Here is a 24095-nt window from a genome sequence, read left to right as displayed (position 1 = left end):
CTGGAGTTGCCCTGAGAGCTGCGATTCCTTTCCAGAGGCTGCAGATCCCAGCTCATCTCATTACAGTACTGTTTTGGATGCTGAGATTTAATACTCCTAGGGGGCTGCATTTCCCTAAAAAGAGTGATGTAGCATTTTTCATGAAGGGATAGTAAAAGGTGAGTGATGGGCAGTGTGAATCATGGCATAAATCATTTCAGGCACGGACGTGGAGCCTTCACTCCAGAGGAAAGCTATTAGGAAAGGATGTCAATGTTTTAACTTTTTAATTGCATCTACTTGTTTGTTGCTACTCTCATTCTTTTTGCTTGTGGCTTAATTATTTCTCCCTAAAGTATGCTGCTTACCTAATAAGTTGACTAAGCTTGAAAAATTGATTCAAATACATATTAAATAAGAACTTGTGAGCTACTTACAGCAAGCAGCTCCTGAGTTAGTTGGTTTCTTTAATAGCACCCTCAGTCTTACCGAAAATACCCCAACCACTTGATCTTCTTCTGTTCACAGCTTTGTCAGCATCTAAACTTTATGACAATTTAAATAAATTTTAAAATCAAGCTAAGCCTCACCCCTAGATTTTGCACTGAAAATAAACAGTGATTCTCTGTGTAGAGAAAAGTGATTTGTTCCTTTCCTTCTGCTCTGGTTTGAAACAGGTTAGAAGGGAGTTGTTTCTGAAATGTGTAACAGCTGATGCTGTAGACTAAGTGATTTTTATTATTTTTTTCCTCCTGTGGCCTGCAGTAATTATCAACAACCTTGTAAGCACAATCAAAGGAATTAATAAGTAAAGATTCTCTAAGAAGTAATTTAGATTCATGCCTGTTGTTATTTACAGGCATTCTAGATAAAAAGCTTAATGTTAGGGTGCAGAGGGGTTTGCAATACACAAGACTATAATGACATAAACACTTTGTATGTTGTTACAAAACTTCTAGAAAAATCCTTTTGCCCTGATGTGATTAAGGAGACAATCTTAAATAAGATTATGGATGTTTTTAAGTGAATATGCTGTGAAATTGGCACTACTCCTGGTCCTGCATAACTCAGGAATATGCATGTGTCTTTAAAGGATGAGACCTCTGAAAACATATGGATCAACAGCACAGTTTTGACTTTTTCTCAGATTTGATCCAGGGCCAAACTTTGTTGTTAAGAAGAAGGTGATTTTATATTGGCACAACATGTACATGGTCAGATTAATGCAGTAAAACCTGGGTAGGTTACAACACTCAGTTAAATTGATGCATTTTGATAATTGCACATGGAGTGGATAAACAGAAAGTGATCAGAGAACACCACAAAATGGATGTTCTGAATTTATCACAACTGGGTCTGTATCAGGGACTTAGAGTGATGTGTTTGATACAATTCTTTTTGGAGGCACTTTATATTGTAGGGAGAGTCCAGTTCCTGAAGTTGTTTCTTTTTGAGAGAAAGTGTGTGCATTTATTCCACTTCACAGGAATAAATATGTTTGCTGCTGCTCTACAGCTGGGAGCGAAGATTCTGTGTGCATGGGGACTAGAATAAGTACATAAACTCGACTGTGAGTTAGGAAGTTGCTTGGCCTCTAGAGATACAACTTCAAGTCTCTGGAAGATTGTTTTCTCATTATTTTCTAGGGTGCACCAAGGTCTGCTGCCCAGTCTAGAAGGTTAACTTCAGGTATGTCAGGATTCTAGCAAGTTTTCTCCCTCCCAAACCCTGAGTGATGGGAGCTTGGGAAGCAGCCAGGAATTTCACCAGACAGGACAGGGTTTTTTAAGCATTGCTGTGACTGAGATCTATCACCAACTTCCAGATGGGCATTTACATAAATGAAACAAAAGATAGGAGCTTTGTGCTCTGAATATTTCCCCCTTCTTATGTTCTTTAATGGTTTGGTGGGGTTTTTTTCTTTATCTTTTTTTTTTTTTGTCTATTTTAGCTCTTATTTTCTCTATTGAAAGCATTTTTCTTAGATAAATTCTAAGACCTGAAACAGGAATGCAAGCTATTCAGTTATGCTATGGCTGCATAATAAAACGCTGAATTAAATGTCAGCGTTACAATTATTACTGAAGAACACTGTCAGGTGAGATCAGGTAACTCAGGCCAAGATAAAAAAGGTGCCAGAAATGACTATATTAGAGAGAGGATGAGTTGCAACAGGCAAAATGATTGATTAGGCTGTTGTGCAGTGTTTAGTTTGAATTTTTTGGCAGGTTAATCTCAGCTGAGAGCATTTCTCTGGCAGTTTGTCGCCTTTCTTTGGCCCGTTTGCCCTGAGGGGCTCTGTGGGGCAGCAGCCGGAGCTGCCCCCACTTCCCTCAGAGTGCTGCTGCTCACCTTGGTTTTCACCTGATTTTCCTCATCCCCAGTCACCATCAGGTAGGTAAGGAGGGAAATAAGGCTTGTGCTGCAGCAAAAGGGTGATCTCTGTGTTTTCTGGCACTCCCTTTCCCCTCTGGAAGCGAGGGAATGTCTGTGAGCGCCGCTGGTGCCCCTCAGCCCGCCGTGAGGGGAAAATGGGCCTTGCCTGGATCTGGTCTGTGCCGTGTGGGCTAAATGTGTTTGTAGTGAGATCCTTGGAGTGTGGGTGTGAGGGAGCAGTGGCCATCCTGATGCCTAAAGAGGCTGCCTGGAACAGAGACTAGACAGAGTTAAAGGAATAAAGCAGGAATTTATTAAAAGGCCTTCAAAGGATGCACCTTGGGCAGTATAAGAGCCTGGCCGTGGCTCTGCCCAAGGTGGACCCCAAGTCATGAGTTTTCACACTTTTATAAATTTTGGTCCACTTCCATATTGGGGTTTATTGTCCAGTTACAGCTCCAGGGTATGCAGTCCCATCCTCTCAGTTTGCTCTCCTCAATTTGCTGTTGTTTTTACTTTTTGGGCCTGAAGCTGCAACGGTGTCCTTGGTTCTCAGGCTGGAAGAATATTGGTTTGCCTGACTAAACAGTGAGGAGAGCTTGCTGACACTTCATATGAAGTTCAGAGTTATATACTAATGCACTACAGAATCTGAAAAATATAAAAGCTAAAACTTAAAATATCAATCCCACAGCAGCTGTTCCTGGGCCCAAGCTGGGTGGCATTGGCTGAGTGACACCTCAAAGGTGAGTGGGAGCACCTTGGTGGCAGCTCCGAGGTGGGAAAACGTGGTTAGGCTGTGCAGTTCACACGTGCATTGCCATGGGAACTGTTCCTAATGCTCTGGTTAATGTGTCCTTTATCTCAGCACAACCTGCTCATGCCAGCAAAATCAGGCCTGGAATAAAATTTGGCTTTTACAAACTCTGTAGATTTTTAGGGCACAGTCCAGCAATAGAACAGTATGTGCATGTGGACAATATCACTGATTTCAGTAGGGCTGTTGATGCCCTCTTATTTATATATATTTGGTCTCCCCTGAGGCTATAACCAGTATCCATCCTCTGGAATTCAGTGCATGTCATGTCCTCGCCTCCAAAACCCACCTTGATGGCAGAGAAAGAAATATCAGCAATTTCCCAACAATTTCCACTATAAAACCAAGGTTTTCAGCCAGTTTTAACTTCACCCAAATATAACTGCTCAACCTAAAATTTCCTGTGCTAGGTATGGTGAGCAAGGCTGATTTTTTTATGTAAGAAAATGTTGGCTGCAATCTTTCTGTCACTAGGAAAAATGCATTTGAAAGATTTTTTTTTTAATCTTGTAGGAACTCTGCTGCTGTCATATTTTGGAGTAAGAGATGCAGCAGAAGAACTTTCTGGTCTGAAAGCAGCTACTGGCATTTACAAGAAACCTCTTTGCCAGTACCCAGGAATGCAAATAAATTTGATCAAGTCATGAAGTTCTAAAAATTACATATCACAAGCAGCATTCAGTACAATGCTGTATCAGAATTTGGCAGCTGAATGCTGTCTGTATTGAGAACATATTTTTCTGTATAAATCCTGGGTGTGAAACTATAGAAAACTAGATTTTGTCCTTGTTTCTGCCACAGAGAATCTGGGTGAGGCTGGAAAAGTCACTTAGGAGTACTAAGCTGGTCATTCATTTTGCATTTTTCATTCTCTCAGTGCCTAATTTTGAGATAATTTAGGTCAGGTTTTTATGTCACATCCAAGCAGTGTCAGTTTTGTGTGTGGAATGCCCAGTCCCTCTCCTAACCATGATAGAGTCCATCTACCTGGGTAATAGCTGAGGGTGTGCTGGGAGCTGGGAGAACAGGCTGCTCATGGCACATTGGTTCCAGTGTTTCAGAAACCCTGGTGCCAGGAAGTTTTCCTCCACATGGATCTGAGCTCTGCCCTCCCTCAAGTTAGTGGCTGTATTAAACACCCAGCTGATGTGCCCCAGGCAGCTCTGGGTGCAGCATTTTCTGACCTGAAGGTTGATTTTGTGTGATGTGGTCAAGTGTGGAACGCCCTGAGACTGAAAGTATTTTGCATCTGAAGAAACTGTATTTTTATTTATGGCTCAGTCAAAATAAATTAAAATAATCGATGATTGTTTTGAAAGCAAATTACAGGGAGTACTATATATCTACCATGGCAAGTGCTGAAGAGATGAAAATGTCTTATAATGCCAGAGTGAGTTGTGTAAACAAGGGTATTTATATACTCAACAGCAGCAAATCTCCCAGAGGGTTTTTTGTTGGGTTTGTTATTTTTTTTCTTGGCTGAATCTCCACTGATCCCCCTTTATCCCGAAGGAGGAGGAGGAGAAAACTAATGTTCCTATCACACATGTTCCATTATTGATTTCCATTCCAATCCACCCAAAGTCTTCTGTGCTGGAAATAATTAGACCCTGTGAACAGAGATGAAGCAAAAATCTATACAATGCTGGATTGCCAGAAATGAAGACAAGGGTGCCTAATTAATGCTGCATATAGAATGCCTTTTGGATGAATGGGCTTCCCTTTCTCAGAAGCAGCTCAACAGCAGTTGTGTCACAAATTTGCTGTTAATTAAATGGTGTTCACTGTGTGCCTGTAAAAATGGCATGGAGGAAGAAAAACATTGGACAGCAGCAGTTTTACAAAAGCTCTGCAATTTAAAGGGAAGACTGTGAAAAACAAATTTGTAGCCTTGATACAGGCAGCAAGACATTATCTCCTGTATGAAATTCACTTTCTGGATTTTCCCAAAGCTCCATAGGAGTGTGTGGTCATTGCAGAAGTTTGGGCATTTCAGAAGCTGGACTGGAAGTGCTGGGAGGGTTGAGGATAAGCAGAATGCTTGTGGGAGCTGAGGCAGGATGGATGACAGCACAGCTGCAGCCTGGCCAGGGTGTAAGGATTGTTCAGGAGGAGTCAGGGTCTAGAGGAACACACCAGGTAAAATTTTCTCTGCATGGAAGGTGAACTGAAGGTGATCTAAGGCTGTGTAATGCAGCTTGGAAACTGAGAAGGAAGACCTTTAGGAGGAATGTAAGAGAGCTGATGGAAAGGCTTCACAACAGCCCCCACTAAGAGCAGAAATATCTGGAGGGGAAAACTGGAAGGGATCTGAAGTGTCTGAAGCAGGTTAAGAGAAAAATGTCAGCTGTGTGCACATGCAGAGAGCAGCAGTGGGGTTGTTGGTGCTTCAGAGGTCTCTGTAGCAGAGGGATTCTGGGACAGCTCTTCTCATCCTGTAATTTGCAGGCCACTGGTGCCTTCCCTCAGCCTTTAATTCTCTCCTTTTATCTCTGTTCCCCCTTTGCTCTTCTAGATATCTGCTGTGGCCAATCTGAGTGATACAACTGCTCTCTGTGCATCTCTAGAGAATTTAAATAGCATCATTCCCTCCTTCTCTTTTTTCCTATAAATGCAGAGGAAGTTTATCCTCTTTAGGAGAAGATGGAAAGCATTTTTTTCTAAGAAACTGTAGAATGAGTAAATCCCAGGCTCCTCGCTTGAGCAGATGGATTCAACTGATGAGTCTGTAGGAATCTTCCTAGGCTGGGCATTAAACTGCAAGAAAATATGTTTTCTGATGAAGTTCTAGTTGACATAAATATATTTTTAGCATGGATTTGATAGAGGGAATTATTTTTCCCACTATAGTAGATGCTGTGGTTCTGGTTTAGGAATTTTATCAAATAAAATTGAGTGCAGGAGAAAGGTGCTAATAAAAAAGAGGTTTTTATGACATTGTGCCTTCTAAGTCCTCTCTTTCCTTCCCATTTGGGTGCTTAGCATTGTCTCTCTCTCCTTTCATTCTGCTTTAATAAGGTTTTTTCTCTCCGACCTGTCGGCCACGATGCACAGCTGAAATAGGTGCACACACAGGTTGTGATTCTTCTCCCCATTACTGCAGTTTGAGTCTGAACTCCAGATTTAATCTGCCTAAATAAGCCACTCCTGGGACTAAAATCAACTACTAGAACTTTTTGATGTTCAACAAATAGTAAGGCATTACAATGATTTAAATCAAATAGCCAAATCCATATGAAATACACTTCTTGTTATCTTTCCAACAGATTGATTTTCTTCCCTGGATCCATTTTAAGCTGCACTGCAGTTGCTAAATCAAAAATAAACTGAATTTTCAGTCTATGGGCATGTTAAGTGTATGATTTCCATTATATCGCAGCGTGCCACATATTAAAAATGAAAACATGGAACACATTTTGAGTACAGAATTGAAATGAATTTTCTGACCTAGTCCCAGTGAATGGCTCTAAAGTGCTGGCAACGCCTGTAGCTGCTGGACTGTAATTATCATTTGAGTTATTTCACAGTGGTAGGAGACTACACCTGTGGGCACAAGTGGGGACGGGCTGACATTGATGCTTTTTGGAATTATTTTGGGTAAGTGGGAATGTTAATGATGTTGATTCTGCTTGTTACCCTCTTGCATGTTTGTTAGAACATAACCAAACAAAGTATTTCAAAGCATTGTTTGAGTTTTAAGTGGGACTTGAAGAGAGTGTGAAAAAATTCTGGTTTCACAGAAATCAGTCCTGTTTTTTTTCCTTCAGCAGCAGCAGCAGCAGCTCATCTCCACAGCATGTATTTTGAATTCTCATGAGCTTAGAAAGCATCACTGTTTGCTCAGTCCATCCAGAATCAGACTCCTGGGGCTGTTGCCCTGAGTGCAATGGATCTCATGTGTTTCCCATAAAATGGAGCTGGTACAGAGCATAACCTGCCTTTCTCTTCTCCTGCAGCTTGGCTTTACACCCCCGGAAAAACATCGTGCTGACGGGCGGCGATGATCACCTCTGGAAGACATGGGGCTTCCCCGATGGGAACATCCTCCTGACAGGGGAGGGACACACGGACTGGCTCTCAGGCTGCTGCTTCAGGCCCAGGTCAGTGCCTCTCAGCATCTTTTGCTGGTCACTGTGATCCCGAGAATTGTTAAAAGTCTCTTTTCCCAGCCTGAGCACCTGAAGAAGGAGTCAGAGCTCTTCATTTCTCGCTCTCAAGGTTGTTTATTGTGTCTTATCTATAAAAAATTTTTCTCCTGCCCTGCCGAGGTTCGTCCAGCAGGACAGTTCCAGGCTCACTGCCTGCCCCTGGGGTGGTGTTATGTCTTTATACTAAAACCTACATATACAATGTTTGCAATTACTTTCCAATACCTATCACCTATGTTAGACACTGAGCTTCTACTCTAAACCAATCTGAAAGTGCCAACATCACAGCAGAAGATGGAGGCCAAGAAGGAGAAAGGCTGGACATGTCCAGATCCCTTCATCTTACCCCCTGAACCCCCATTCTAGAAACCCCAAAATCTACTTTTTCACCCCGTGATAACCTCACTGTTATTCTACTGAAACTGTTGTGTCTTGCTGATCTCCGTATAAGGTTGGTCATTTGCTCCACGGGTCATAACCAAAACCAGAGGTGCTTTGGGCTCTTTGCCAGGGCTTCTGAGCTCCCTGGCAGGGGTCCTGGCCATCGTGGACAGCCAGAGGGATGTCCTGGGTTCCCACAAGTGCCCTCAGTCCCTGAACGGGCCCTGCTCCCTCCTGGAGCTCCTCCATCCACTGGCCTGCTTTGCTGCCTCTGTGTTCACCCCTGCACTCTGCTGAATTCCCAGACAGGTAGATAGAAGGTTCCTCTGCCTCTCACAGTGTTGACTTAAGACTGATTACTTTTAGTATTTTGTATATCTTAAACTCTGTCCCTATAGCAGTGCATGTAACAAGGAGTAATAAGTTTTTCAGGTCTTGCTGTATTCATTTTCTCCCTGTTTATGCACTATGGCAAACACAGTCCCCTTATTAATAATACTGAAAAGTTGATTTCTTGTATTATGCATTATTTGTCATATGACTAAGAATATTTGGGTTTACCTAGAGAATATGAGCTTTCCTGCCCTTTCATCTTATGGATTTGAAGCTGAATTAATAAATGAAAGTGAACATGGAAAATACAAATTAAATATTTAAGTTACAAGGGTCATGGAAATAGGGCAAACACGAAGTAGATTTTTTCGTCTTTCTGTTGAAAAATAGGACACCATTTTACTCTCAAAACTAAAATGCATTTGATAAGGCTGAGCTTCTATATGTTGAAATTACTTTGCATCAGATTTGTGAGGCAGCATTTTAAATAGAGTTCTTTTCTGTTAGGATAATAAAGGTCTGCTAGGCTATTCACCTGAGGCTTGGTTATAAAAGGAGCATTATTAAGCCTTCAACCTTGTATTTTCATTGTGTTTATTTTATTGAGCAATATTAGCTCTCTTCTGAACGAGGAGGAAATGTATCCTATTTAATTTCATGGTTCCTCCTGATTTCGGGGTTTGTAATGAGCTACAAAAGGCACACATAGTCCTCTAAACACAAGAAAATCCCCTCCTTCTTTTCAAAACCTCAAGAAGCAGGAGTCACACTTTCTGGGATGAATTAAACATGCACTTACTCTTCTCCTGCATCACTTTCTCCTAAGAAAAACAGGCTTTTTCTTAAGATGCTTGTGTTTTCATCCTGTTTTCTTTCTCATGTGTATATCCTTAGAAATAATTACATTTAAAAGAAGAGGATAATATTTAACTTAAATAATTGCATATAATACAGGAGGAGAGAAATGGAAGGCTCAGCCTCTTGTTTTAAGGTGGTAGGAAAATTTATCTATTGCTGCATGACAGATTTCAGAGTTTGTGAGTGCTGGACATGGTTTAAACTTGCAGATAAACAGAATGCTGCCTTTTCCTCTTACCTGTTGAGAATATCAAACTTAGCACAGGGGAAGAAAGGGAAATACAATTAGTAGAGCATGTTATCATTTATAAAGCTGCTGGCCATACTAATCAGATTTCGATAATGCATTGTTACCATGACACCCGCTGACTCAGAGACTCAGAACTATTTTCTCATTAGTCTTTGACCAGAATACAGTCCTTTCAATAGGCTTTCCTATTTCTCATTCAATTATTGAAATTAAAATGAGTTGAGGTACATCATTATTCTCTGGCAGTATAAATTGACTCCTGCTGAATGCTCTGGAGTGATTCAAAAGCAGTACTGTTAAAATATTGTCTTCTGTTACTGCATAAAATACATAATGTGGCAGAATACATTTAATCATATTTTAAATTTTTTAAATTTTTTTTTAGATAGGAGACTTTTATATATCTGTTTTTCTCGGAAGTAAAACTAATTAAATAAAAATGAACAGTTCTAACAGATTTTTTTTCTTTTTCTGGAATCAAATGTAGATAACTTGTAGTTTTGTTCCCAGTTTAAAGATTTGCAATGATGTTCACCCCAGAAGTGAAAAAGAAAAATATTTTTGTGCCAGTGGGCTATTAAATGGTGACCTGTGTGGAGCTTCCATAGTTCTACAGTCTTTCCTGTTTGTCCTCTGTGAGATCACTTCTCCTCTGTGTTTCTTCCCTCTCTGTAAAATCAGGTTTAGGACAACCTCCACCTCTGGTGTGGGAAGTGTTCTGTGTGCACACGAGTCTGCTGTCAGATCCCCTGCTACAGCATCCTGCAGTAACCCACATCCTGACACCAGGCTCTAATGATTTGAGGGGAGCTGTGATGGACATTTAACTGATGCTTCTGCACATACAAATGACTTAAAATCCCAGAAATCTGGGGCTTTATGTGCTCACAGAGTATTACTTGAGCAAGGGGCTTTTTCCTGGTTGTCTCTGTGCCACCACTGTGTAAACAGGGGTAAAGCTGCCAGGTGGCTGTCAAGATCTAGAGACTCAAAGCTGAAGTGCTTCAGAAGTTGGGTTTATACATCCTCAGTGCCTTCAAGAGCCATAAGAGAACTGGCTCTAGGAAGCAGCAATACCACAAGGTAAAAGTGTGTTTCAGGCTCTGGATTAGACAAATGAGGATTGTCCTTAGGAGCTTTCCCAGGACTGATGTACTACACTGGCCTTAAGCATCATCACAGAGCCTTAGGGGCAAAGAGTTGTTGGATGGAGGAGTCTTCTGCCTCATGGCCCCCCTGACAATGTGCTTCATTCCACAGAGATTTTATGCTGAAAACCACCTCTGTTTCACTTGTGATCAAAGCAGGGTGAGGTGACACTGTGCTGAGGCTCCAAGGCTGCTGCTGTGTCGCTCCTGGGTCAGCACAGAGGCTCTGGGTGCCCCGTGTGTTCTCCCTGCAGTGGCTCCCAGGACAGGGGATGAAGGGCAGCAGCCTGGCTTTGTGCATGTGAGGAGAGCAGAGCAGCTCCCTGCAGATCTGAGAGTAAAGCATTGCCTTGAGCTTTTAAAATAAAAGTAAAACTTCAAACAGCTCCTGTCATCTGCAGCTGGGAGGAGGGAGGAGAACAGTGCTTCCTTCTTTGAAACTCAGGTGACACCTGGTCAAACTTCAAAAAAAAAACTGTGTTTTTACTCTGGTCTGGCTGAACACTGCTTTGCAGATGAATTAGCTGTTTCAAGCTCCTGTCACTGTTGAAAAATTTAATGTTTGTCAGTGTGGCTTTTCTAGATGTGAAGGAATGAGGGAATGAGAATGACTCCTGTCACAGTCACACACAGAGGTTTTGTGCTAAGAATCTGGAGAGCTGGGGAGGGGCTGTGTAGTGCACCTGTGTGTGCCAGGTGACTCAGATATTTGAAATAGCAAACAAAAATCTCCATCTTCTGCCCATTTGCAGGATAAGTTGAGGATGTTAATGCTGTACCTCTAAGGACCATACTCTAATTACACAAAGATATTTCATGGCATGTACTAGATTTATTTATCTTTGTTACTAACCTTCCTGGCTGGCTAAAGAATCAAGCTCTGCAGCATAGCAGAAGTGTGTGTTAATGTCTGATAAAATCCCAGTGAACAGTAAAATATTATATTCTTGCCCTGCATATGGGCTGGTATAATATGTAATGTCCTTAATATATTCATAAATATTAATCAAGTCAACTCTTCTAAAATGTTTGTAGCCCTTCTAATGCAAATATTGTCTAGTTCTGTGGAATATAATGAATTTCTGAATTGAAGTACAAACTGTAGGTTCTTGAAGCTATTTAAAACTTGAATTGAAAGTTGTCAGATTGTCAACTCCTTTGTAATGTCCTGTTCCCCTAAGAGAGAAGCAGTGTTCCTCAGTTACTGAGGAAAGAAACCAAAGCCATTATCAATTTATTATTATTATATAAAAATTGCCACAGCACTTAGTTTTACCTGTGTGGATTTTCTGTAAGTCCTATTGCTGTTGGAAACCTGGAGGCAGTTAATAATTAATAAAAAACACTAAAGAAAAGGTAGAATAAGTATATTCATGCACCAAACATGCAAATAAAGGCATGTAATGTTTGATACCCTAAAAGAAGGTGCCAATGAGGGGAAGCAAGAGAAAGATCAAAGAACAACCCATGTTCTTCCAGAGCAGAAGTATTTATATATGTATGGATGGTATTTGTCAAAGCTGGAGGAGCTGATGTTAATCAGATGGAAACCTGTGCCTGGATAGAGGAGAAAGACAATCCTGTGGAGAGAGAATTAGCAGAATCTCTGGAGGATGGATGTGAGGAATTGGAGAGAGATTGAATGAGCTGTGGAGGGAATGCAGCTCCAGGTGGGCTTGAATTCACACAAGAAGCTTTTAGGGAATTTCTGTAGCACATGATGGGAGCAGGCTCTGGGTAACTGAGCACTGTGGTGGCCTCTCAAGACCAAGTCCAAAATGTGGCTGACAATCCAGAGTGGGGAAAAAGAACCAGGATAATGATATTTGCCCAAAGTTTTCAAGAGCAGTGTCTGATAAATATAAAATTATGTATGTAAGACTCTATCAGAGTGGAAGTTATTTTCTCATTATACAAAAATTCTCAGAAAAGTTTTTTATAAAATCCTCTTAAAAAGCAAATTCCTGAGCAGAATTAAAGTCAGAATAAACTTTGAAAGTGAAATTAATTCTTACTCAGGTAAGCCCCTAATTTTATGTTATAAATTTTAATTTTTTTTCTATTTTATCATTTTTGAAGAAGCCCTCCAGAGATGACTTTGTGTGGAAAAAGGAGAGACTGAAAAGCCCAGCAGAACAGTAATGGAGGAAGGGAGGGAGGGTGTGGAGAAACCTGTGAGGAGTGATGGGAGGGAGGGCAGTCCCAGAAAGGAGAGGCAGCTGGGTTTGATGCAGCCAGGCTCAGATGTTCTCCGGCAGGAGGCACAGGCTGACACTGCTCCTTGCTCACTGCATCCACAGGACTCTGTGCTTGGAGGGAGACATTGAGGAGCAAAAATCAGACTTGACAGCTTGGCAGGTCCAGGCACCACTTGTGAATTTCTCAGTGGACATGCCTTTGTAGTTTGGGAGCCCAAAGTGCTTTGATTATGAAGGTGAATTACAAGGTGTGCTGCTTTATTCATCCCTCACCTCTGCTGCTCTTGGCTCCCCACAGACTGTGCTGCTCACGAGTGTCCCAGTCCTGGGAGCTGCTGATGCATCAATCCACACCAATCTTCTTGACAATCATAATATCCTCAGCTATCAGTGTGTGGTGAGAAACATCTGCAGGGTATGAAGAGAGTCACACAAAATCTGGTACTAAAGATAAATGACTGCTTTCTTAGTTACAAATTGCAAATAATACCTTTTAAATAGCTAAGATGGTACAGGGCCCACAAAGCCTCAGCAAATGAAAAGCACTTGATGACATACAGAGAAGAGTAGGTTCTTTAGTCACAGTAGCAAGATAATTTAAAACATTCCACTAACATCAAATATCTTTCTCCTTGTACTTGAATAATTCCTAATGCCGTTCTTCAATTCATTTTTATTTCTATGAAAAGAAGCAGGAGTTATCTATTATGCCATTTTGTTTAATGTTCTGGCTTTCATGATTTGATGCTGTAGTTATTTGGTGGAACTAGGGGAACTTACAGAACAAACAGGCACTGCTGAAGTTATGATTCCAGCATCTACAAGATGTTGCTACAATCTAATGCTTGTTTGTTTTAGTGAAATGCAGCAGCATTTGTCTGCATGGAAACTGTAATTTGGCATTAAGCAGTGGGATTTGACTACTGCAGGCTTTCTTAGAAGAGACCTTCACATATTCTTTTGGGCTGTGCAAAAAATCTGTCCTCAGGAAAAAATTGAGAGGTTTGGGTTCAGTGATTTTAAAGTGTTGGTTTTTATCACCCATCCTTCAGAACCACTGCCCAGGCTGGGTCAGCAGTCACACCAAGGTAACACTGTACATGTAAGCCAGCAGAACCAAAAGGAGCTCCTGAAGATGTTGAAACAGGAACAGGCTGGAAATTCAGGGACCATTTCAAACCCTGTTATGGAATAGTTTCTGCAGTGATGTGCTCAGGGGACTCTCCTGTTTGTCGTGCTCCACATTGTTTTTCCATTGGTGTTAAGAGTTGTGTGTGCTTCTGTGGGATTACTGCCTAATCCCACAACATTTATATAATCCCTGGACCTCACAGGTAATTCCCTGAGCAGGCACTGTGTGGCTCTGCAATGCACTTCCAGCTGCTCAGGTACTTCTGGAGGGGTCGAGTTCTGAGCATGAGCTGCCCAAGTGGGCAGGAGATGTGCAGCACATGCCAGGGATAGGTTCTGTCTGCACTCTCTGGGAACTGTTGGATTCATTATGGACAACACAGAAATCTTGGAAGTGGTTTCATGATCAGAGTTTAGATTAAAGGGTTGCATTAATTGCACCTTTTAGCTGGAGAGTGAGGAACTGAAGAAAGGCAGAACTGGCCCTAGTGGGAGAGGCTGCTCAGGAGCTGCTGTGCACACCTGGAAGCCGGGAAGGAGGAAGAGGAGGAGGAAGGGAATGTCAGCTTCACCCTCCTGCCTGGCCACTGAGCCAGCCAGAGCAACAGTCCTCCCAGGGAAGGGATTTGGAAATGACTGGTAATAAAGGGTCCATGTACAGTGAGCTGCAGAACACTTTCTCTGCTGGCTTTGGAGTTGTAAATGCTGAGTTTCACACTATACATTAAACAAGGCTGAGACTTGAAAGCCACCAACTCCCCTCGAAGCATTAAGTTAAAAAAGAGTTGTAAGACTCAGGTTAATCACAAAGGTCTCTGTTGGCTATCAGTGGAATAGAATTATTTTGATTTGTGCTTTGAAATAGTCTTTAAAATCTCATTCAGTTCTCACTGCAGAAACAGATGGGTTTTATTTATCCTTTTACTACTATTGATAGCTATGAAAGAAACATGAGATAGTCTGTATGTTCTACTTGGGACTTTTGAACACTTATTAATGAAAAGGCATAATGATTTAATTTTTAGAGGATGTTGAATTCCTGCATAGTTCAATAAAGCCTTTAGTTACCAGATTACATATTAAATTTGCCAGTGGTAAGAAACTTCTTTTGAATGGCACGATTAATTTTCAGTCATCTAACTGGCTTTATGTAACACATCATATTTCGCAGTCAAGACATCTGTTAAAGTGTTTTATCAAACTGAGCTAATACAGGAGTCAAAAGAAAAAAAGTTGTATTCATTTATTCTGCAAGGAAAAAAACTATTTCAGAAGTCTTTCATTCAGTTCCCCAGAGTAGAGCATTCACTGTGTGCTTGGTGTTTTCAAGTATAGCAAAATTTTAATTTCAAAAGTAGCTTTATTTATTTCAAAATCTTTGATAAGCTTCATACTTTTTATACAAGGAAACAGTTTCAACATAACATCATTCTCTCTCAAGCTTGCAAAGCCTGCTATTTTTACCTTGCAAACATGTGTGGGTGGGCATTAGATTTCCTTTGGGATTCTCAATCTCATTATTTTTATCAATAAAAAGCCTCTGCTGGACAAAGGAATAAATCACATATAAATGAAATATGAGAGATTACATGAGAAGCTCAGCTTTTGCTTAGTCTAATCCAATATTTTTGGCCAAACGTCTCAATGTCAAAGGCTTTATAAGTATTCTACAGGATCAGTCTGGCAAAGAGAAATCAATAACCAGGTAATGGATTTGATTAAAATTTTTCCCCTTCCACCCACTCCCAAAAGCCAAATGTTTCTACCCATACTAATCTCTTCTGGCACATGGCACTGTTGGTTATTCTCTGTGGAGTTTTGAGATGTAAATATATACATAAAGTATGTTTTCATTTCAAAGAGCTCTGTTAACCATTGGTGAGTATCTATTTCAAGAAAAAACTGAATCTCATTTGTATCTCATTTTTATTTTCTTTAGAGAGCTCAGTTCTGCAATGCACTTTTGGAAAACATGGACTGATAACAATTGTAACTTTGCTACAGATTTAGATCCTGATTTGTTGTTCAGTAGTTGGCCTTTTTCTGAGGGCAATTTCCTCACACAGGCTGGGGTTCCCAGCAGGTGTCCAAACTTCTGGAGATTTTCTTTGTTGCCAAATCCTCAGTTGCCTGCTTTACCCCAGTGCTTCTCATCTTCTGTCTCTGAGGTGGTTGTAGTGGCAGCCCACGTGCCATCTGGAAGGTTTGCCTCCCAAAACATTCATAATTAGGCCATTAATGTTCTCCAAAAATGTTACCTCTGCTTTACAGAAGTAGTTTTCTTCATCAATAAAAAGACCAAAGAATGTTCCTATTGCATGGAACCTGGAGAGTCTTTCATTGTATCGATTTTAGAAAGCAAACAGTGCAATTCCGTAGTGTGGTTACTGAATAGGCTTCACTTTCATCCAGAATGACCAGGCTTGAATGAAAAACTACCTTTGGCTTGTGTTTCTTATACAAGGGATGGAAATACTGACCACTCCAAGGTAGTGATTCACTAATAATATCTCCATTACAATTATTCAGTGAGTGGCAGGAGAGAGAAGTGCTGAGGACAGCTGGAGACAGGAGAAGGAGGAAAGGTTTGGCAGAATCAGCAGCCCTCCCACTGAGCAATTCAGATGTATATTTGAAATAACTACAGGAAGAAAACCTATTGTCATAAATGCTGCCCATTGCTGAAAGCCCTCTGCAGTTGCTTTCACAGGTGGCTTTAAACACACTGAACTTCAACACCAGTGATTGAATCCTCTTGATAAACTAATGCCATTTCTACTGATGAATTTGCAGCCCCTCCATCACACATGCAGAACATCTCTGTAAAGGCTCTTTAACAAAGCCTCAATCTTCATACCCACAACATGTGACCCTGGATGCATGAGAAATCCTAGTGGGGATAGAAAGTTAGCTAGTCTTTGTGTAGTATTATTTAATTTCCTATTTAATTACCTTATCATCATCATCTATCATTTAGATGTTATGCTTGCCCGTAAGGTAATAGTTTTCAAATCTTCTGAATGCTTACCTTACACAGAATTGATGTTATTTTGCTTAAGTGATGACCTCGTGTGCTATATTCTACCATTATCTGAATTTTAGACCTGAAAACAGACATATTTAATTTGGGGGGCTTTAAAACAATCTGATATTAGGTTGAAAAGATACTCTGATTATCAATTTCACAAAACAGGTGTCAAGTTTAATCTTTCTCTTTAACCTTTCTCTTTCTGAAAAAACTTTATTTAGTTATTAAGAATCACTATTTGGATGTAATTGTTTTGACTTAGAAATTGCAAGGAAACTTTCTGATCAGCTGTGAGGTAATTAGATTTGGTGTTTACTTGAAAGAAAGAAAGTAATTTCTATATGATAACCACTTTGATAGGGAAAGGGTGGAGGAATAGGCAGTTGAAATCTCTTTATAGAGTATCAATAAAATGGGATGTTTCTAAGCCTATTAGTTCAGCTTCATTGAAGCCATGAGTGTGTTCTCTGAAAGTTTTGCAGAAATTTGCCTGCTCTTCAAGGAGCTCTTGGTTTCTTTTTCTGTACATCTGTCTGATTTTCAGTTCCTGCAGCTCTTGCTGCCTGTGAGTCACCAGAAGCAGTTCAGTTTTGCTGATCATTCATTTAGGCTGTGAGAAAAAACCTGTTGTTCACTTTGGTGGTTCAGATTTTGAGTAGTTTAGCTTTTCTTCTGGCTTCATCAGCATTTTGTGCTGGGGAGCTGGAGCTGCAGAGGGAGCTGCCATCTCTCTGGGGCTGGGGAGTCTCAGTTCACTGCTCTGATCCTGGATGTGCTGCTCTGACTGTTCAGGGTTGTTATACACGTCAAAACATCTCTCTTAATAGAATCTCTTGTGTTATGTTTCTCTGAGTGCAATTATAATCTTGATGCCTTTAACATCCTCGGTTCATTATTGCTTTCTTCTGTGCAATAAAGGCAATTGTAGTTTCCCTCAGGTCTGCTGCAAGGGTTCTAGTGGAGTGGCTAAGGATATATCTGTGTTTGTTATATTGTTAAAATGAGCCTTTCCTAAAGTGCAGCTGTTAAAATAACAAACATTAGTGTTAGAGTTGACTAGAGAATGGCAATTCAATTGAGGCAATATCTAAGATATTTGAATTGGAAATAACCCCCAAATATTTAGAGTATTTACAAGGTTTTGTCTGGAGCACAAACTCCAGGTATGAATTGCACAGTCATTTATTGTGTTTCTGTGCTTCCCCTCAAGCTATGTGGCTGCAATAATTTGGGGAATTCCAGGTACAAAACAGTTGCAGTAGCACAGGAAGCAGGAGAAGTTGCCCAGCTGGGAATGAGCATCAGGACTTGTTTGACTGCTGAGGAACGTGGATGTGGAACCAAGTTCTTATTTTGTGGTAATTACTGCCTTTGTGTCTGAGTAGTGTGTATATAAAACAAAGGGGATCAGAGGGAGAAGGCCTCAGTGTTTGTGTCTGTGGTTTAGATTACCTGTGTTGTTGTGGTGGAAGGGTTTTCTGGTGTCCCCTCTCTTGAACAGTCATTGTTCAGGCTGCATGGCCTCACGGATGAAAGCTCAGTTTTCATGCAAAGCATCAGGACTTGTTTGACTGCTGAGGAACGTGGATGTGGAACCAAGTTCTTATTTTGTGGTAATTACTACCTTTTTGTCTGGATAGTGTGTATATAAAACAAATGGGGATCAGAGGGAGAGGGCCACAGTGTTTGTGTCTGTGGTTTAGTGTACCTGTGAGAGCTGCTGTGTTTGAAGGGATTTCTGGTGTCCCCTCTCTTGAGCAGTCAGTGTTTAGGCTGCATGGCCTCGTGGATGAAAGCTCAGTTTTCATGCAAAGCTTTTCAGAGAAAGGGTGGACATTTATATTCACTTTGCTATTCTGCTTTCTCATGTATCAGCCCAGGATTCTGCTCATGTTCAGCATTTCCATTCCTCCTCCACTCTTGCAGTAAGATTTTTATTGATCACTGTCTCCATTAACTCACTCCCCATCCTCAAGCTGTGTCCCTGTATCCCCAGGGCATGGCTCAGTGAGCTCATCACCTGCCCCAAGTACAAACACTGGGCTCATGCACTGTCCTATGTGTTTTCTTGGCGTTCACTGTCAGGATCATTACACAGAGTGAGTTAAATATCCTTCCAGGGGCCTGGGAGCGTTCAAATCCCAGTGCAGAACTTTCCACCGGCTGCAAAATCTCTGTGCGCTCATTGAACTCTCTCTGCATATGAACATGCAGCTTAAAAATGATATTTTATGCAAATATGCAAATGGAATTAATGACTGTGGTTCATTACTGGCTATTGATTGTGATTAGACATCCCTGGACCACCACCGGGGGATGATAATGGATTTAAAATGACTGAGCCACAACTTTGCATTTCAGAGGAACCGAGACACAGGATTATCACTGTTAATATAGGTCATAAATCTGTTCTGTACATGGAATTCATGTATCTGAACTCCTTCCAAACTACATTTTTTCCCTACTTCAACAGCCCTTCATTACAATTTGAGGATTTGGAGTCATTCCAGTGGAGGAGAAATGACCAAACTGGATGGGATAGGTGTTGAGATGAAGTATCACACTGTAATGGCTCACTGTTTAATGTATGTCGTGGATATTGATTGGTACTATGCATGATTTTATGTGGACTAAATACATTATTTTAAAAATTTAACAGTGTACAGAAAGACTTTAACTTACATTGGATTGTTTGAGAGAAAGCATTGGAATGGTACAGAATAGATCTCATTTCTGGAAAATGTGGTAGTTTTGCAATGTTTACTCATTAGATTTGATTTCAGGTAAAATAGTTATTTCTCATGAAGTTAATGGAGGAAAATTTACTTGGCAGTAGGCTACAGGAAAGTGCCACAACTGGACCCAGGAACACTGTTTGCTTTCAGCATAAGAGTGCCTCATAATTGTTGGAGATATCACTGGCCAGGCTCCCACGAGCTCCCTGCTTCCAGCTGGAGGCCAGGATTCTCCTACCCCTTGTTAAACAGGTATCTGATTTTGCTGTGGGCTGCTAGATGTGCATTGGCACGAAGTTTTTAGAAAAAGCATCTTTTTTTTTTTTAAGCTAAATAATTGTAAAAAGGGAATTCATTGCTGTCTAATTTTTGCCCAGAGCCCTGCATTGTGTAGTGCCTGCTGTCTTGCTGACACATATTTTGCTACCTCTAATCTCCAAGTATAGTAACTAGTTTATCTTTCTGCTTTTTTATTTTTATTCCTTACCTGGTGTGCTTCCCAAGCCTCCTAAAAGCCAATTTTACACATACTAAAAGCTGCTTTCTACCAGGCAGCTAATTTATTTTATAACTACCTCTAATTACATGATATTGCATGGCAGCTAAGGCATTTTTATACATCAAAGAGTCTAGCCTGCAGTAAATGATAAATATTTTTTGGGGAGTACCAAGCTCAGCTACTGGATTTGAATGGGGCAGGCCTGAGTCGGGTCTGTGTCGTTTGTAACCTGCATTGGAGCAATCTGGAAAATACCAAATTATTGTAACAAAAAGTCATGCTAACAAAATGATTAAAAATCATTATAATGATCCTATGAATGCAGAACTATAGGCTGTGTTTAGAGTGGGCAGGAAGATGTGCAGGTAAGAGCAGTGGGAAAGGCCTCAGGTGAAACAGGATTGCTCACACAGCAGCTTCTGGTACCTGTACTCAGGTCAGAAAGGAAAGATGGTTTAAAGTGTGGAGGACTTGCTAAGTTGAAACTTGTTAATAAATGGCTTGCATTTGTTACCTTGGAGTTCACCCATACCATACCAGCACTCTTTCTGGTAGTTAGGAGCATGTTGTATTTAAATGTTTGCAGATGTGAACCTGTCACTTGTAAAGTGGTAGTAGCCTTGAGGACGTTTTCATGGAGAAGGTGAACTTCATTCAAACAGAAGTTTGCTGCTTGTGTGATGCCTAGTCCTGGTGTCAGTCTGCCCAGAAGCATTTGGTGCCAATACCTTGCTTTCCTGTTTGCCCTTGCTGTCACAGCCAGGCAGCACGAGGGGAAACGCTTCTCCTGGCACAGGTCAGTGTATGAGCAGGAAATAGCACAGAAAGATCTCCCAGTTAGGTAATGTGGAGTGAAAAATTGCCTCAAGTTTTGCACTTGGCGTGGTACACATTGACAGGATTCTGAGGATTTCCAGCCAATAGCCTCATGGCAAAGGATTTTGCAGGATGGTTGTGTTTTCCTTCCCCGACAAAAAGCCATGTGCCCATGTGCCATCCACCATCTGCTGGGTTCTGCCCTGCTTCCTGCCTTTGGAAGGCTTTCCTTGGCTTGTAGAATGTCAATTTATAATTGATTTTGTATTTTTGAAATTTAATTTTTTTTTCTCCTTACCTTTGATGATAAATGAGAAAAGCAAAGATATTTTTGTGTTTCTGCTGCTAAGTATTCTAGCATTCACCTTCTCTAAAAATGACATTTTGTATCTATTAATAAAGTGAGGAAAATTTGGCTTAAGATTATTCTGAAGGATGAAATATATTACAATACTACTTAAAATGTGTCTTAGATGCATAGACCACTAGGATAATTAAAGCAACACCCAAAATGAACCACGGATCCAAAAAAAACCTAGCGGTTCTTAATAAGAAGTGTCACTGTAAATAATTAATGAGTCTCAGAACTCCAGCAACAAAAAAGTTAACTGTATCTGAAGTCTGTTTCAAGGTCACAAAATCTTAGAAACAAAATCTTTGCAGCTGAGTGTTTTGTTCAAACGCAGACTAAGAACATAAGGATGGCTCTCCATGCCAGAATTTTCTGCACCATCATCCAGTTCCCAGCAGTGAGGATCAGGGCATGCCTCAGAATGGCTAAGAATAGGAAAGGCATTTGTGAGGTTTGGTCTTAGTACTCCCCTGGACTCCACTTCTTATTTCAAAGTACTTTGAGCCAGATGCTGTTTCCATGTAATCCCTGGTGAATTCCTCTTCCAAGTCTTTGTCCCATCTTCCTTTGGATCCACAGAAAGTTGGATCCACATCATCCTTTTTAGAGGAACTGCGCAAGCATCCTGCCTGGTGAGGCAGAAAATCACACGTTGTCTTTTCAGTCATTTTAATGGGAACTTCTTAAATTGTAAATTGACTCCAACATTTTTAAAATTCATTGCAATTTCCACCTTCTCTGGTGAGAGGAAAATGCAAGACAGTGACAAAATAGAAGAATAAAAAAGAGTTGCAATGGCTGCAGAGCTGAACTGGTGTTTGGCATTTCCTCCCTTACATGGTTTTCAGCACCAACTGGAAAATGGAGTTTTTAAATACAGCTGTTGTAACCAAAGGTGGGACTCCATTAGTAGATGTCTACTTTCCTAAGTGTACATGTCTGGATCCCTGATTTTAACCCTGTTTCCAAGTTAATTAGATTTACAAGGATGTATTTCCCCCAACCCCCTTGCACATGTTCCTTATGCTCTCTTCCACTCCCTCTGGTAACTTTTAACTCAGAGTAATTCTGACCAAAATTGGAAGACAGAAATCTAAAGGATCAATCAATTCTTGATATTTTTATTTAATCAATAGCTAACATGATGAAGGAGGTAGGCAAAAGATGCTTCCATAGGAATTCAGTGTTGATTACTTCTGTTCTTCATTGAATAAATTTTTTTCCTAGGCATTTTCTTTCTTTATCTTTCTTCTTTGACCTAGCAGAAAATGTCACCAAAATTCAAGTAAACTTTAGCAGTATTTGCAGTTCTTCCCTTGTACTTTACTGTGCCCACTGTCAACCTTGCTGATACTGCAAATAACATGGAGGCTTTTAGAATTTTGCTTTAGAATAATTGCATGAACAGAGGTGAATAAGAGACAGATTTTTTCCAATTAACTGGTTGGAATATTGATTTTGAAGTGTTTTTCCACTGTCATGGTGAAAGATCCTTTCCCCTGTAACATTTTGAACTATATGTTTAAGATTTGCTGTTGTGTTGCTGATGCCTTGTGAAGGCTGACCTAGAGCAGAGGCCAGACAGAGTTAAAGAGTAAAGCAGGGATTTATTAAAAGGCCTCCATGGATCCACCTTGGGCAGCACAAGAGCCCAGCCAGGGCTACACCCAAGATGGACCCAAAATGGTGACAAAATGGACACCTGGTCACAGGGTCTCACTTTTATAAGTTCTGGTCTATTAGCATATTGGAGTTAATTATCTAATTATAGCTTTAGATGATGAATTCCCATTCCTCTTGTTTTTCTCTCTTCAGCCCACATTTTTTATGCTTTTGGGCCTGAGATTTGGATCATTTGTCCTTGGTCCCCAGCTAGAGAAGGAATTGTTTTGTCTTCCTGCTCTGTGAAGAGAGCTCACCATCCAGTAATATGAAGCTCAGATTTACACACTAAATCAGCACAGAATCTGAAAACTATAAAAGTTAAAACCTGAGGCATCACTTGCATTGTTTAAGCTCCAGTCAGATGCTGCCTCTTGCTGCAGCTTTTTTAGGACAAAAAACTTGAACCCCGGTTGTGTTTGGCTTAGTTTTGCTTTGAGAACTGTTGTTGGCCACAGGGTCTTGAGAGGGAATGTGAGCAATCCCCTGGAGCAGCCTGAGACCCAGACCTGAGTCCATTGTCCAGAAATATTTGAAGCAGGAGAGTATTTGAACTTTGGCTGCTGATGTTAGGAGTGACACATTTACAGAGGAGTGCTGTTGGTGTAGCTGTTGCCTTCACCTGAGTGGCACTCCACAGAGGCACTCAGCCCCCTGAAATGCTGCAAAGTGACTCTGTGCCAAAGGCTCGTGTTGTTGCTGAGTATGAATCTTAATTATTAATGTGTCTACAACTTGGGAAGTGTTAATGGAGAGGTGTCTTTGTAGTGAGAACAGTGAAGCTGGAAGGAGCAGGAATGTGTAATGAAAGGAAATGTGTGTGTGTTTAGAATATATGGGGAGGAAAGATGTAAGGCTTGAGAAGTTAATGTTCCATCGCTTTTTGTGGAAGGTGGAATTAATGTTTCCAAAGTTTTTTCCACTCTCATTGTTTCTGGAAGAGCAAGTTTACAGTACCAGTTAGGAATACCAGAAATCAGCTGAAAGGTAGAACTTTATGTACATTTCATGGTTTTAAAAATGGTCTATCCATGGAGGCAAGACAGGGGTTATGGGTGCCAACTCCATTGCCTAGAGTTTTGGAAAGATTCTTCTATACAAATACTTTATTCAATACAGGCATGTTTCATCCATAAAGTCCTTTGGTCTGCTAGTAAAGTACAAACAGAAAACCCCCAAAACCAAGCCACACAAGACCATACCAACCCAACTGTTAGGGATCCACAGAGCACCATGCACAGAGGTGCTGCTTCTTTACAAAAACACCACATTTCTGACAGCTGGCAAAGTTATTTGCATACATATGATTGTGTTTGAAGTGACAGAACAAGATAGGATTTACCTTTTTCTTGTCTCCTAATATCTTGTCTAGTTCTTTGATGTA

General features: G+C 40.7%; 1 protein-coding gene across 1 annotated transcript in view; it reads left to right on the top strand.

The window, feature by feature from the left end:
• Nucleotides 1-24095, top strand: part of SPAG16 (sperm associated antigen 16) — a 380495-nt gene that overhangs the window by 169258 nt on the left and 187142 nt on the right. The window contains exon 11 of the mRNA XM_030952751.1: nucleotides 7129-7272. Within this exon, the coding sequence (XP_030808611.1) occupies nucleotides 7129-7272 (144 nt within the window). The remainder of the gene's footprint in view (nucleotides 1-7128; nucleotides 7273-24095) is intronic.

Source organism: Camarhynchus parvulus, chromosome 7 (genome assembly GCF_901933205.1).
Source record: "Camarhynchus parvulus chromosome 7, STF_HiC, whole genome shotgun sequence".
Lineage (NCBI taxonomy): Eukaryota > Metazoa > Chordata > Aves > Passeriformes > Thraupidae > Camarhynchus > Camarhynchus parvulus.
Note: the sequence above shows the minus strand (reverse complement) of the source record. Positions and strands in the feature narration are given on the sequence as shown.